This window comes from Crocodylus porosus, unplaced genomic scaffold (genome assembly GCF_001723895.1).
Source record: "Crocodylus porosus isolate Cpor-Errol unplaced genomic scaffold, CroPor_comp1, whole genome shotgun sequence".
Lineage (NCBI taxonomy): Eukaryota > Metazoa > Chordata > Crocodylia > Crocodylidae > Crocodylus > Crocodylus porosus.
In genome coordinates this window covers 11,330,326-11,346,296 of record NW_017728949.1, presented here as the reverse complement: position 1 = coordinate 11,346,296, position 15,971 = coordinate 11,330,326, and the positions used below count along the sequence as shown (strand labels likewise).

General features: G+C 44.1%; 1 protein-coding gene across 2 annotated transcripts in view; it reads right to left on the bottom strand.

Annotated features, from left to right (window-relative positions):
• The window catches only part of SPAG16 (sperm associated antigen 16), a 924,455-nt gene that overhangs the window by 818,772 nt on the left and 89,712 nt on the right, over window positions 1-15,971 (bottom strand). For both annotated transcript variants that reach the window (XM_019554226.1, XM_019554228.1), the window contains exon 9: window positions 15,201-15,352. In XM_019554226.1, the coding sequence (XP_019409771.1) occupies window positions 15,201-15,352 (152 nt within the window). The remainder of the gene's footprint in view (window positions 1-15,200; window positions 15,353-15,971) is intronic.

Sequence of the window (15,971 nt, the reverse complement as noted above, 5' to 3'; positions counted from 1 at the left end):
CTGGGGTTGTTTGACCCCAGTACTCTTTCCTGCCATGGCAGGGGTTCGGACTTGATGATCTGCTCAGGTCCCTTCCGACCCTACTAACTATGAAACTATGATACTTCCTGGTGCAAGTGTTGAAGCAGTCAACTAGGGGCCCATGATCTTCTTGACCTGCTGCTCACAAACAGGGAAGAATTGGTGGAGAATGTAGTAGTGGATGGCAACTTGGGCAGCAGTGACCACAAGATGATTGAGTACAGGATCCTGAGGAAAGGGAGAATGAAGAGCAGCAGAGTAAGGACCCTGGGCTTCAGAAAAGCAGACCTTGATTCACTCAGGGAATTCATGAGTCCAGGAGAACTGGCTGTACTTCAAAGAAGCCTTACTGAGAGTGCAGGAAAAAAACATCCCAATGAGCAGGAAGACAAGCAAGTATGGCAAAAGACCAGCTTGGCTTAGCAGGGATCTCTTCAGTAAACTAAATCACAAAAATAAACTTATAAGAAGTGGAAACTTGAACAAATAACTGGGGAAGAACATAAAAGCATTGCTCGGGCATGCAGGGATGAAGTCAGGAAGAACAAAGCGCAATTGGATTTGCAGTTAGCAAAGGATTTAAAGGGTAACAAGAAGAGTTTCTACAAGTATGTCAGTAGCAACATGAGGAGCAAGGAAAGTCCCTTACTGAATGGGGGTGGCAACCTTGTGACAGAGAATGCAGGAAAGACTGAAATGCTCAATGCTTTTTTTGCTTCAGTCTTCACAAGCAAGTTCAGCTTCCAGACTACTGTAATGGGCAGCATAGTCTGGGGACAAGGTGAACAGCTTTCAATATTGAAACAACAGGTTAGGGACTACTTAGAAAAGCTGGATGTGTACAACTTCATGGGGCCAGATGGGATGCACCCAAGGGTGCTAAGGGAGTTTTCTGGTATGACTGCAGAGCTATTGGTCATCATCTTTGAAAATTCATAGCAATCAGGAGAGGTCCCGGATGATTGGAAAGCGAAGACATGTCCACCAGATGGTGTTGCGAAATTTTTGTAGTTCACCCCTTTGAATTGATGCTGCTTTTTTTTTTTCTTGTGCTATGTGCCGGCTCCTTGCTCCGTGTTGCAGGCACGGGACAGGGGACCCCAGGTCGGGGGGGGGGGAGAGGGCAGCACAGGGCTATCCTCCTCTCCTGTGCTGCTGGCCAGGGATCGGACTTAATTCATTTGAAAACCTAGTACATGCAAACACTTATGTGATGCTCAGTGTTTACATTTTAAACAACATTTTAATAAACAAGTTTAAATTTTATAAACCTATTTAATTTAAAGAGGATTAAACCCCGAATGCCTTTGGAGGAGAAAAATGGTGATTAGAAACAGTTAGCATCGATTCACCAGGGGCAAGCCTGACTAACCTGATTGCTTTCTATGACAAGGTGACTGGCTCTGTGGATGATGGGGAGAATGGTAGATGTGGTGTACCTTGATTATAGCAAAACTTTTAATACAGTCTCCCACAGCATTCTCACAGGCAAGCTCAGGAAGTACAGGCTGGATGAATGGATTGTAAGGTGGATAGAAATCTGGCTGAAGCTCAATGTCTAGCTGGTAGCTGGTATCAAGTGGTATCAATGTCTTCATCAACAACCTGGAAGATTGCACAGAATTGCACCCTCAGGAAGTTTGCAGATGATAACAAGCTGGGGAGAGTAGTAGATACGCTGGAGGGTAGGGCTAGGATTCAGAGTGACTTAGACAAATTGGAGGATTGAACCAAAAGAAATCTCATGAGGTTCAACAAGGACATGTGCAAAGTCCTGCACTTAGAACAAAACAATGCCATGCCCCTCGTGTTACAACCTGGGGACTAACTGGCTGGGCAGCAGCTATACAGAAAAGGACCTAGGGGTTACAGTGGACAATAGACTGAATATGAGCCAGCAGTGTGCCCTTGTTGCCAAGAAGGCTAACGGCATACTGGGCTGGCATTGGTAAGTGTGTTGCCAATAAGTCAAGGGAAGTGATTATTCCTCTCTGTTCAGCACTGGTGAGGCCACATCTGGAGTACTGTATTCAGTTTTGGGCTCCCAACTACAGAAAGGATGTGGACAAATTGGAGAGAGTCCAGCAGTGCACATGGCTTATGAGGAAAGACAGAGGAAACTGGGCTTATTTAGTTTAGAGAAGAGAAGACTGAAAGGGGATTTAATAGCAGCCTTCAAGTACATGAAGGGGAGTTCAAAAGAGGATGGAGATAGACTATTCCTAGTGGTAGCAGATGGCAGAACAAGGAGCAATGGTCTCAAGTTGCAGGAAAGGAAGTTTAGATTAGATATTAGGAAGAACTTTCTCACTGGGTGGGTAGTAAACCACTGGAACAGGAAACCCAGAGAGGTTGTGGACTCTCCATCCTTGGAGGTTTTTAACATCTAAAGCCTTGGCTGGGATGTTCTAGTTGGGAATGGTTCTGCTTTAAGCAGTGGGTTGGACTAGATGAGCTCCTGAGGTCCCTTCCAACCCTCATTTTCCGTGATTCTATGATTCTATCTTTGACCCAGGCAGAGTCTTTTGCTGCTTTAGTCCTTGACCCTGGGCTGGGCTACTTGCTTCTTCAGCCCTCTGGCCCCTGACACAAGCTACCCTGCATGATGCTGAGTGCCCTACCAGGCATCTCTCCATGGCCTCCATGCCTTCTCTGTAGCCATAATCTGGTCCTCCGGTGCTAAACGAAAATAAGCATCAACATAACAGACATATCAGCAAACAGCTTCCACAAAGTCTTTCCCTGCTCTGGGTCAATACCCTAACCCGAGCTATATTTTCCAGTGTAGGCTTAATCTCACGAGCAGGCTGGGTGTCCATGAATCTGCTTCCTGCAGTCAGCTCCCCTAGAGAGTTCCCGTCCCTGTAATATGCAGGTTCTGACTGCCTGCTCTGGCTGTGGCCCTGGGCTTATGTTTCAAAGCTTTCCTCCCCTCCTCCACCATGTGGCTACCCAGCCACACACACAGGAGTTTTCCCTTCTAATTGAGGGCCAGGAGGTGCTCCTGCTGCTGCACCCTGCCACAGCCAGCTTAGCCTGCTGCCTTCTCTTAAAGTAACAGGAGCTCTCTGGCATCCTGTTACAAGCAGCTATGTCAAATGACACCCACAATTAGGTTTTTAACTGCATACCTACAACCACACTGCAGACACATGATGCAAAACTGATGGAATCATTCAACTAGAAATAAAGAACTCACCTTTTTAACTATTGGGGAAATAGTACTTTTTAACATTACTAAATGTTTTCCTATAGTTTTTTTCATTCAAAGTCAGGTTTGTATAAATGAATAGTTCTCAATTGTACTATCATAGCCCTTGAAAATCCTACTACAAGAAGGGTCCAAATTGGATGCTGTATGCTGTACATATATTCATACTGTAAAGCTTGTAAAAAATCACCTGCTGTGCTAGTACTCTGCAGCTGATTTTCTAAGAGATCTGGCAATGCATGTCAAACATCTGAGATCAGACTGACACACAAACATAACTTACTTTTCAAAAATCCTTTGTAAACTGTTTTCTTTTCACATGCATGGTATTTTATTATACTTAATATCTAATACTCTTGAGGAAAGAAATGTATTGGGTTCACTGTAATGTTATTTAAAGATCAGTAGCTCCACATACATCCATAATATAATCCATCCCCAGAAATGGACTCCTTGAAGTGTTATGTTGTATTAAAACAAAAGAAAGGAAGATATCATAACAACATCTTTTGCTAATTTTGCTTGCTTAAATAGGACATATAGTATCTAATCAGACAACTTCATTTCTTCCCAAAATTCTTCAGTTTCTACCGTGTTAATAATTACTCTCTCAAATGCAAAAGTCTGCTATACGTTAAGCCCTTATTTCATACACATCAAAAATTAGGCCACCATCATCCACCACAGGCAGAATATAGCATACATACAACTAAAACAAAATACTGTATTTATTCAAAAACAGATTAGTTTGTTCCCCCTCAATCAGCATGTAGAAAAAGCTCCTGGTCTTATGTTCACATACAAGAAAACCTCATCAAATACACTGTCTATCATAAACTGCTGACAAAAGCAGCATGCACTCAGTGATGGAAACCAATTATGAAGCTGATTAAACACATGGCACAGAGAGAGCAAACATGCTGATGAAAACTTACCATAAGGCAAAGATAGTGGAGCCCATCTGAATAAGATACAAGGTAAGCCACTACACTGACTACATTTCAACTTCCCCTGGACTCCCACACCTCAGCTGTTCCTTTCTTTTGCATTTGCAATGATTCCTGTTTCTTCACCAGCCTTAAATGTCTGGCGAATGTCACCAAACAGGGCCCCAAACATTTCACCTAGGATTCTTCTCTCACCCCACTCTTTCAGTCTGCTACATATGATTAGTGTGGCAAAGCACTCTATGAGCTAAAGCCAGACAGATTGCCCTGTGCCTCATCTGAATACACATTTTTGGAGGACCCCAGAATTCATGAAAAGAACACCCAGTTCCAGTCATGAGTGGGGACTAATAAGCACACAGATCCTCTGTGTGGGTGTGGAGAAGGATTGCTATCTGGAATACATATACACTGTGCAGTGCTGAGCTATGCTCACCAAAAGCATATGGGAACATCTCCTGGCTAAAAGGGAGGTGTATACCCAATGGAAGGGAGGGGCCATCACCAGGGAGGACTATACCTTGGTTGCTTCGGGCTGCAGGGGAGCAGTCAGGAAGGCCAAGGCGGAGATGGAACTGGGACTAGCTTCCCGGATCAAGGAAAACAAGAAGTCCTTTTTAAATACATGGGGTAAAAAGAAGGTACCAGGTAACGTAGGACCTCTGCAAGACACACTAGGAAATCTGGTCGTCACACCAGACAACAGAGCTAACTTATTTAACAATTTCTTTGCCTCCATTTTCCTAAGCAGGGACCAGGTCGCTCCCCCCGACCCCACTGGGACTCCCATAGGCCCCGGGGGAAGAGCACCCAGGATGAGAGTCAGTGAGGATCTAGTCAAGGAACTTCTGGAGTGACTGGATGTATTTAAATCAGCTGGTCCAGATGATCTCCACCCCAGAGTGCTGAGGGAATTAGAAGAAGTCATTGCATGACACCTGGCACAGCTATACGAGCACTCGTGGTGCTCTGGTGTGGTGCTAGAGGACTAGAAAAGGGCCAATGCGGTTCCCATTTTCAAAAAAGGGAGGAAGGAGGATCCAGGAAACTATAGGCCATTTAGTCTTACCTCAATTCTGGGTAAGCTATTTGAGAGAATTATCATGGTGCATGTCCATGAGGGGCCAGCAGGGGAGATTATGCTTAGGGGCAACCAACATGGATTCATTAGAGACAGGTCCTGTCAGACCAACCTGGTGGCCTTCTATGACCATGTCACAAAATCCTTAGATGGAGGGGTAGCAGTGGACATCATCTTTCTGGACTTTAGGAAGGCCTTTGACACTGTCACTCACCCCGTTCTCATTACAAAATTAGGGGACTGTGGCGTCGACACCTACACAGTCAAATGGGTCACGAACTGGCTGAAGGGCTGCACTCAGGGAGTGGTTGTGGATGGGTCTTTTTCAACCTGGAGGGATGTGGGCAGTGGGGTTCCACAGGGCTCGGTCCTCGGGCCTGCACTGTTCAACATCTTCATCAGTGACTTGGACGGGGGGGTAAAAAACACCATGTTCAAATTCGCAGACAACACTAAGATGTGGGGGGAAGTGGGCATGCTAGAAGGGAGGAACAGGCTGCAATCCAACCTAGACAGGTTACAGGGGTGGGCGGATGAGAATAGGATGGGTTTTAACACTGACAAGTACAAGGTACTGCATCTGGGGAGGAAGAACCCGCAGCATACCTACAGGTTGGGAAACTCCCTTCTTGTCAGTGCAGAGGCAGAAAAGGATCTTGGAGTCATTATTGATGCCAAAATGAACATAGGCCGACAGTGTGGGGATGCAGTTAGAAAGGCCAATCACACCTTGTCATGCATCCACAGATGCATCTCCAGCAGGTCCAACGAGGTGATCCTCCCCCTCTATGCGACACTGGTCAGGGTGCAGTTGGAGTACTGCATCCAGTTCTGGGCGCCGCACTTCAGGAGGGATGTGGACAACATGGAGAGGGTCCAGAGGAGGGCCACTCACATCAGGAGGCGCTACTTCACAGTCAGGGCGGCTAGGATCTGGAACCAACTTCCAAGAGAAGTTGTGCTGGCTCCTACCCTGGGGGGTCTTTAAGAGGAGGTCAGATGAACACTGTGCTGGGGTTGTTTGACCTCAGTAGTCTTTCCTGCCATGGCAGGGGTTCAGACTTGATGATCTACTCAGGTCCCTTTCGACCCTACCAACTATGAAACTATGATATTATGAAACTATGGGGTCATGACGGCTTGAAACACTGGTTGGTTCTGCTGGGGCCAAGCCCGATGAACTATATGGTAAATCATAAGCCTTTTGGATTTGGACTAACATACATATTAAATGCATTTACATATATGCTTTAATGTGCAGCAGCCTATTTTACTGTGCATTAAAGCATCACGTCAAAAGCTGTGTTAATAAATGAATGTGCAGTAAAAATAGGGTACGACATATTAAGTGACACGAAAAAAGAATGTGCTTTCACTACTGTATGGTAGGGCAACCTAATGAGTGTTTATTTAGGACCTCACTTTAGAGGGTACTTTTACACATGCTCCAGGGGCAGGGAAGATGGCACGTTAATTACAGTGGCTCTAATTAAAAGCACCACTGCATCTTGTGCATCAGCATCCCTGCACTTAAAAATGGTGGCAGGGGTGGCAATTGCCACGCTCCAGCAGACTCAATTAATCAAGTCTGGAATTCCAGCGCACCAGAGGAGCCTCAGCACTCATGTATAGGCACCCAGAGGTACTATGTTTATTGTGCATTAGGAAAAGTACATTAATGGATGTGTGTCCACTTTATACTATATGTAAGTACAAAAATGCTGCTTAAATTATGCAAATTACTACAGGTATATTTATTTCAAGGTCAGGTTTTTCAACTGTGTTCCTCACTTCTATGTTCTCAGGGAGTACTGGGTCTGACAGTAAGGAGTGGGGGAAGGTGCTTCAGGTGGAAGAAACTGGGGTGGGAGGGGAAGAGGGCAAGAGGGCTACCTGATCCCCCTGATTTACTTCTCCTGATGTGGCAGTGGGAGAGGGACAAATTCAAGGTAAAATTCCAATAATTATATAACAAAAATTATAACAAATTTATAAAATTACCAGGGATAGTATATAGGATTTAATTATATTCAGGGTCATCTTGTATTTGAATAAATACCGTAGATTATAATTCTTTTAGTGTAGTTCTTTCCCCACAAAAAGAGTGTCCGTGAGAGAATTTACTTAGCAAAGAACTTTGTTCTTTTAAAGTTGGGAATGTTGGCATAAACTCTCTAGAGTCCTGATCCAAAGCCCACTGAAGTCAAGTGAAAGATATCTATTGACTTCATTGGATGTTAAATCTGGCTCTTGACACCTGAATTTGCAGAAATGCTAGAGGTGACTTAGGAGAGAGAATACTCTGAATATCTTCCAGCAAAAAAAACAAGTAAAAGAAAGCATTCTTCCTTATGCTTCTTCTCTTCTGTTCCACTAGTGCATTCAGAGGAGAAAAGGAAATTAAATGCAGATATTACAACATACTTATTCTGTAAGTTCCTTTGGAAAAAAACAGTTTACTTCTTAACAGGCTTTGTGACTTCTGCTTTTGTTATTCCTGCTGCTACTGCTTTACTGAGGTATAATCTTTACTATTTCAGGCAGGTTGCAGGACAGGATAGTACTTTAGAGCTAACTATTTCAGAAAGGTTTTCATATTCAATAGCTCATGAAGTAGGCTGTAGAGCTGAGACATTTGCTATCATTGTAAAATAGCATTTGAAAAGACTACAGCAACTAACATTTAAAATCTGTTTGTGGAAGAAAAAATGGCATAATGAATATCAGCTCTCAAATTTGATCAGATTTCATTAACATGTATGTATAAAGCACCATTTATCTTTATAACTGTAAGCTTCATTAGCATCTGATGAAGTAGGCTGTCACCTACAAATGTTTATGACTTCCTGAGCAAGTTAGTCTCTAAGGTGCCAACCTGCCATGCCTTCTGCCTGGCTTCAGACTGCCTTTATTTAACATTTCAATAAAATTAAGAATTTCTGACAAGGCTGTTATACAGCAAAAACAATGGATCAGAGAATAATTATAAAGGCTTACGCTTTTCACCTGCAAATACATGGGCATTTTGGTACATTTCATGTACCAAATATATGAACTGAACCAAATGGCTCGGATCGACATCTTATTCAAACTGTTATGGTACCAAATGCAGTGGAACGATACCAATTTACAGTTGCTGGACATCTGGCTCAGAAAGCTTGCAAGTTTCAAGGACCCACCTTATTTTTGTAATTTTTCCAGTGAGTTTTACAGTTATAAAGAAAACTGAAACTTTATACATGCATGTATATGTAATCTGATCAAGACACAAAGTCCTAAAAATCATGAGAGCCGATATTCAGTATTGCATTTTACTTCCACTGATTTTTTAAATGTCATTTGGCATAATCAAACTCTATTCCACAGTGATAGTAAATGTCTCAGCCCCAGAGCTCTACAATGCACCTTTCAATAAAACTTTACACCTAATAAAACTTTAGAGAATGAAATTACATCTTGCAATAAATTACTGCTAGAAATAGAATACATATGACACTGACAAGCTGAAACTGCCCTGCTAATAAAAACACAAAACCTTCAACTGCAGAGTGCACTATGCCTGAAACCTGATATAAATTAATAACAATAATAGAAAATCTATAAAAGTCTACTCCAAAACTATATAGACAATCATATTATAACAGCTTGTCTATAATTTTGCTCAACCATGAGGCTTTTCTGCTGAAGTAAATGTCTTAAGTATTAGATTTAAATTCTTAATCTATCAGGTATTTATATTACTAATACTAGCAAATCAAATGGTAGATATATGAGGAATATGGTTTCAATACCTACTGTATGACCCAACTGAGCCACTGAACAAAATTAAAAACTAAGGAAATATATTCCCATTAAAGGAATTCCCTGCTGCTTTTCATTGTTGTGACAGTTGATTTCAGATCAAAGGCACTTTGAGTGCATCCATGTCACCCTACATCGATCGCCATGATAATGCACTACAGTAACATAGGGTGATGTGGGTATACATGCAACCAGCAGCTACTTCACTGAAGTGGCGCACTCCCCCATCTTATCACTCCCCACTATGGCAAAGTAGCGGTGAAAATGAATTGTACACCATGTAAACAGCGAAGTATGGGCAGTTACTGCACTGTGCTTTAGTACTTCTAGAAGTTGCATCCAAAAGGTGCAGTAACAACGTTTCTGTAGGGTGATGTGTAGATGCACTCTTTGGGTTTTAAATTAAGTCACCAACACAGGATAGTGGGACAATGAAGTATTTTAGTATCCTTGGAGGAAACTTTCCACCTCAGCTATTGGTCATATGTTGGCCTACTTGACAGAGGACATATCAACCTGATGGATCATTTTTTAGTATGGACAACTATCCAAAAGAGTGAAAAGCACTTCGATTATCAGATCTCATTCATATTTGAAGAATACACATTTCTAAATTTTGCCATGGTCTCAAAGACACTGGGCACATCTTCATGTGTGCATTTACTGCACAGTAACCAAAATTACTGCTTAGTATGGGCACATGTCTATACATGTACACCTGTACTGTGCAGTAAATATGACAACTTATACTGACTTGAGTGTAAATTTGATACCTGCATTATGCAGGTATCAAATTTATACCCAATTAGTTACTGAGCAGTAATGCATGTGTAGATGCCTTATTGCACAGTAACACTGTGTGTGGACTGACTTCAGACTAAAGTGTGCATATGTAGACAGTGGCCTATTACCACTTACTACTCAGTAAATTTCAGCCAGCATAAATGCACATGTAGACTCGCCCACTGTGCATGAAACCACAGACTATGGGAATAATGGCTGCTGCAATCCCTAGGGGGCAGGGAGTTTATGCTGGACATGGTGCATCCCTGAGGCTGGGAGCTCCATCAGCTGGGAGGGGCTCCCAGACAAGGGAGATCTTGACACGTGCAAATTAAAGCTCAAAAACAACCACCTATAAAGTTAATATACATTTTTGCGGTCTAACTTCATAGCTGACTGGAGCTTTTTATTGTGTAATACCTACTTTTCATGTGTATGTGTAGCTGAAGTAACTTGCAAGTAACTGGTTAATTGTGCAATAGCTGTACTGTGTAGAGGGAGACTTAAGTCTCTCTGAACTTTTCAAAGATGTATTCCTCCAATGATGTCTCCTGGCACACTTTCAAAAATATTATTTTTATGCTTGGTTTTATTATCTCTCACATTTTCTTCATTCCCTTTTTCCCTATTTCACTATAAAAGAGACTGCTTAAAAATAGAATTTTAAAGCTATACTTGTCCAGTGTTTACTCCAAACGTGAACTAATGGGACAAAATCTTATTTATACATAGGCTCCTTTAAACTGACAGAATAAATCCAGCTTCAATTTATACCCACCACAATCACCTTTACATCCCAGGATAATTAAACACATTTTATGTGTAAATGAGAATCAAACTCATAATGTTTTGTGACACTCTTCAGTAAATATTGAAATGTTACAAAATGATCATAATTCATCTAAAAGAATACTTAACTATGTAAAATGTGACATATTTTAACCAGGTTTTCAGCTACAAAGACAAGGGACCTAAGGAGTTTTAATAAGCTGCACCACAGAACCACAGGATAAGCTCAGAGAGGGGCTGGGTGTGGTGCCAAAAGGTCCAGGAATCCAGGAAGTGGCTGACTATGGTGCCAGAGGGGTTTAGGAGCCTGGACAGGGACAGAGCATAAGAGACCAAAGGATCTGAGAACTCAGAGAGGGGCAGGGGGAGTTCTGAAAGCCCAAGGGGGCTGCATGTGGGACCTGAGGGTGCAAGAGCTCAGAGCATGGCTGAGAGTATAGACAGAGAACAACAGAGAATTATGACACCTAAGAGGCTTGGGGTGTAGTATAAGGGAGAAACAGGTCTACACAATCAGCAGGGGTTTCATAGTTTCATAGTAGCTAGAGTCGGAAGGGACCTAGGAAGATCATCTAGTCCGACCCCTGCCTTGGCAGGAAAGAGCACCGGGGTCAGATGACCCTGGCAAGGTGCTCATCTAACTTCCTTTTAAAAATCCCCAGGCTAGGAGCCTGCACCACTTCCCCTGGAAGCCGGTTCCAGGCCCTAGCTGCCCTGACTGTGAAGTAGCGCCTCCTAATATCTAATCTAAACCTACCCTCCGCCAGCTTGTGACCGTTATTCCTGGTCACTCCTGGCAGCGCACGGGGGAACAGGGACTCCCCCAATACCTGCTGATCCCCCCTGACCAGTTTGTAGCAGGCCACAAGGTCCCCCCTTAACCTTCTCTTGTGGAGGCTACACAGGTTCAGGTCCCGTAGCCTCTCCTCATAAGGCCTGCCCTGCTGACCCCTGATCATACGAGTGGCCCTCCTCTGGACTCTTTCCATATCGTCCACGTCCCTCTTGAAGTGTGGCGCCCAGAACTGGATGCAGTACTCCAGCTGCGGCCTGACCAGTGCCGCATAGAGGGGGAGGATCACCTCCCTGGACCTGCTCGAGATGCATCTGTGGATGCATGACAGGGTACGCAAAGTAGGCAATTATTTCAGCTGGAAGACTGCTTATTAACTTATTAACATTTGGTCAGCTGTCAAGTGCTGCAAGGGCAGCCCCAGCCCTTGACAAGTGCCCCACCCCCTGGTCGCCCTCTTGGGCCTGGAAATCAAACCCCTAGGCCCTGACCTCTGCCACCAGAAGTCCTTCCCTTTGCCCCCAGAAGTACTCCTTTTGGGGGGGGCAGAGTTTCCCATCTCAGAACTGGATAACAACAAATCATATACTAAAAATCAACATCTACTATAATATATTTTAATTTTATTTCAAAAAATGTTTTTGTCCAGATTTATATGTGTTTACCTACTGTATATAGTGGTGATTGCATAATAGTTCAAAATAAAGTCTTATTGTATAGTCTGTGTGGAATATCTGAGTGTGAGTGTGTGGGATTTGTTGGGAGATGTGTGTGTGAGGTTTGTGAAGGGGTGTGTGGGGGGGTAAGTGTGGGGTTTGTGGAGGAGTGTGGGGGATTTGTTGGGGGAATATATGGGGGAGCATGGGTATGGGGTTTATGGGGGGTGGGCCTCCCCACCACTCCCACCCCCACTATAGTGCACAGCCTTCACGACCAGCAGCAGCAGGCAACAGGCTCTTGGGGTGCTCATGGCCTGTGGCAGGCAGAGCCCCCCAGCGGCATGTAGCTCTGGCTAAGTTCCAGGAGCTGAACATGCTTGCATTGAGTGAGCCTGGCCTAACCCACAGGCGTGCACCATCAGGCCAGATCAGGCCGTCTCCATGCCAGTATATGGGGCTCCTGGCACTGCAGGCACGAGCTGCATGCCTCAAGCCAAGCCAGACCTGGCCAGGATGGCTTCATGCCTCCACATGGGGTTTCCAGCACTCGAGCAGAGAGCGGCATGTGGAGGCACAGAACCAGCTCATCCCAGCCCAGCCCAGTAGTGCACACTCCAAGCTGCAATGCCAGGAGCCCCACATGTTGGCATGGAGCCAGCCAAGCCCAGCCTGACAGCATATGCTCCCAGCTACAGTGCTTGGAGTCACACAGGGAGGCATAGAGCCCACTCGGCCTGATGGCATGCGAACTGGAAGCCAAAGAGAGTCAAGTGCCATTGGGTTGGGTGGACTCAATGCTGCCAGGTGCAGCTTCCTGCTGGAGTGCTGGAAGGGCCATGTGGAGACAGAGCTGGCCTAGCCCAACCTGACCCAGTGACACATGGCTACCACCTGCAGGGATGGGAGCCCCACGGTGGTGGAGGCCAAAGTGTGGAAAAGACTTACCCCCATCAGATGAGAAGAGGAGCCGAGGACACCACACTGGAAAGTGAAAGTAAAAATGTGGTATTCCCAGCTGCCTCAACAAAAGGAAGAAAAGAAAAAAAAAAACTGCTGAGGGGGAAGAAGCCAGGATCAGCTCTCACGTTGGCGTGGGAATGCTTTATAACAGCGTGCCAGGGCCGATCCGCTGCCTGGAACCCCAAAGCAGAAATAAAAGAACCAGCAGGGAATATGCAGGAGGACCCGTACATGAGGTCCCCAACCAGGCTGGAGGAACCAGATACTGAACACAGTCCCAGCCCAGGGATGTAGTATCCCAAGGTGGGATTTGCTTGAAGAATCAGAGCCAGAGATGTCTCTATAATTTACCAGAGGAGACTCCATGGATCTCAGAGATCCACAGCACAGATTGGATCCTGGCAGGACCAGATAGAGAAAGAACTGACAAACAAACAACCCACGGCAGGCATAAAACTCAGATCGAGGGTGAGACACCACAAAAATCTGAGACCAATGAGACACATAAGTAAGGCAAAGCATGGTTGGGGATAATTGGGTCAAATAACATCCTGATCCCTCCGTAATAAATGAAAAGGGTGAAGAATACAAAGCATGCTTAAGACCAATGCTGGCGGCCCAGACAACATCTTTGGTTGGCATTAGGTGGGGTGTAGGGAAGGCGGAGCCCTGAGCAGGAAGGACAACTGGAACGACAGAAGGAAGGTACCAGGAGGGATGGGATGGACCATCTTCCTCCCCATTAATATTAATTTTCCAGAAAAGATGTGGCAGGAGAGACCACCCTGGGGTGCTGACCAAGGTCCAGTACATTAACAATCTTGTTCCTTCCTTAAAACTATGGCAAAGCCAGAAAAATCCACACGACCTCGATGCACAGGTGAAAGACATGGGAAACCATAAAGAGCCTGCCCAGTCCGATGGTGTGACGGCTCCAAAAGCCCACCTCCTGCCAGCTTTCACAGGGGCAGCTGTTGGTGGATAATAATTCTTTTTTGGAGGGACCCTGCAGGCAAGATAGAATGGCTTGGTTAGCTGGATTTGGCTTGCAGGCCGCATTTTTCCTGCCCCTGCCTTCAGGCAATGACTACAGACACCTGGTGGTCATAAGAATGAGACCAGGTCCAGGAAGCCCTGGGGCAGCCTCCCTTATATAAACATAGATTACATCAAGACGTGGCAGGAAGAGAAGGGGTGACTGCTCAAAGGCAGTGGAGCAGCCAAGGGTTGAAAGGACTCTAGGGGCTTTACAACCACCCCTGGAGACAACCTGGTTACAGTAGGCATAGAAGAAATGCCTTGGCAGAGAGAGAGGGAACCACACTGAGCATGCTCAGAGAGGAAACAGTAGAACAAGACTTTTTTTTTTTTTTTTAAAGGCAAAAATGATTTTTCCCAAGAAAGTCAAGGAGGAATTTTCAGCTCTCACTTAGTGCCCCTCAACATGTTACATATATGCCACAATTTATGTGCAATACGCTGAGGGTATGGGCTCCATAGTGCTGCCAGCCCCAGCTCCATGCTCCCACCCAGCTGGAGCTCCATCCCACTCCCACCCCTGCTCCCGCCCTACTTGTTGTCTGGAGCCAGTGGGAGAGCAGGAAAGCTGAGGAAATCAGCCCCACCCTGGGACTATACCAAGTCACACTGGGCTGTTGACACCCAGTTTGCAAGTGCAGGGAAGCCTGAGATCATGAGCTTTGGCTCTCCTGCACTGGCAGGTAAAAAGAGAATGATTATGATTTGAGCCCTGATTCAAAATCATACCTCCTGCCTTGCATATTAGCATGCACATGTTGCATGGCATGAGGTATAATTATTGCCTCACATCCCATGGCAGGGCCCTAAGTCAGAGTAAACTTATGTAGCAATTTCAGAGCCTTGAAAGATTTTAGATATTGGATTTTTCACTTGGATTTCAAAAAAAATCATTACATAGTCCCAGTTGTGACTCTAAATCTTAGACTGGTAAAATGGCTATAACATTTTAATTTATATTAAAGTGAAAACAAAACTCAAGTGAAATTAACACACCATAAAAACATGAGAGGAAAAATGAGTAACCCTAGCACAATTCCTCAAGCAAAACAGTGAAAAAGAAAAGGAAAATAATTTTAAAAGTATATTTTAAGTAAATAAAGTGAAAATTTCATACCTTTGGATATCTTTTGCCCAATTGCTTTGTTGGATCTTTGGCTGGATCATATGGTGCAACTCCAGTATATGCAATTCTTTGTTCCCTGGCTTCTTGAACAATTTTTTGGGTGGGACCCTCTAACCCATCATTCATCTTACACTTGTGACCTGCTATAATATAAAAATGATTAAATTACATGAATTGTGTATAAATGTTTTAATAGCATGATAATATGAACAATATTCATTATATGTACATACAGATGTATGAAACTATGAAACTATGAAACATACACCTATGTATGTCATATTTCTATACTTAAACAGACACGTTTACTTAATAATACCCTTAACATGGCACTTGAAACACCAATATGAAACATGTCTCTAAAATGATATTTTATCAAACTCACTGTGCTTTACGTGTTGGAAACACCAACCCTTTTAAGTACAAGTGTAGAGGTGATTACGTTTTAACTCAGTTTTAATGGCCTAGATTTCTTAAAGTTCTGCAGATCTTCATACTGACAACATGTGACTAACAATGTTGAAATAGTTATAAATAAGCTGAAAGTTTTGACAATTATGTGGGGGAAAGTCATAATTTTCAGCACTCAAAAATGTATGTCTATTAGGCTTGTTCAGATTCGGACTCGGACGATTTGAGGGACAGTGATTTGATATGGAGATTCAAATCACTGTCCCAAATCAATTCATCCAAATCTGAGTTGGAGATTCGGCCACCGCCAAATAGGCCAAATCTCCAAATCAAACAGGCCCCTTCCCCTAC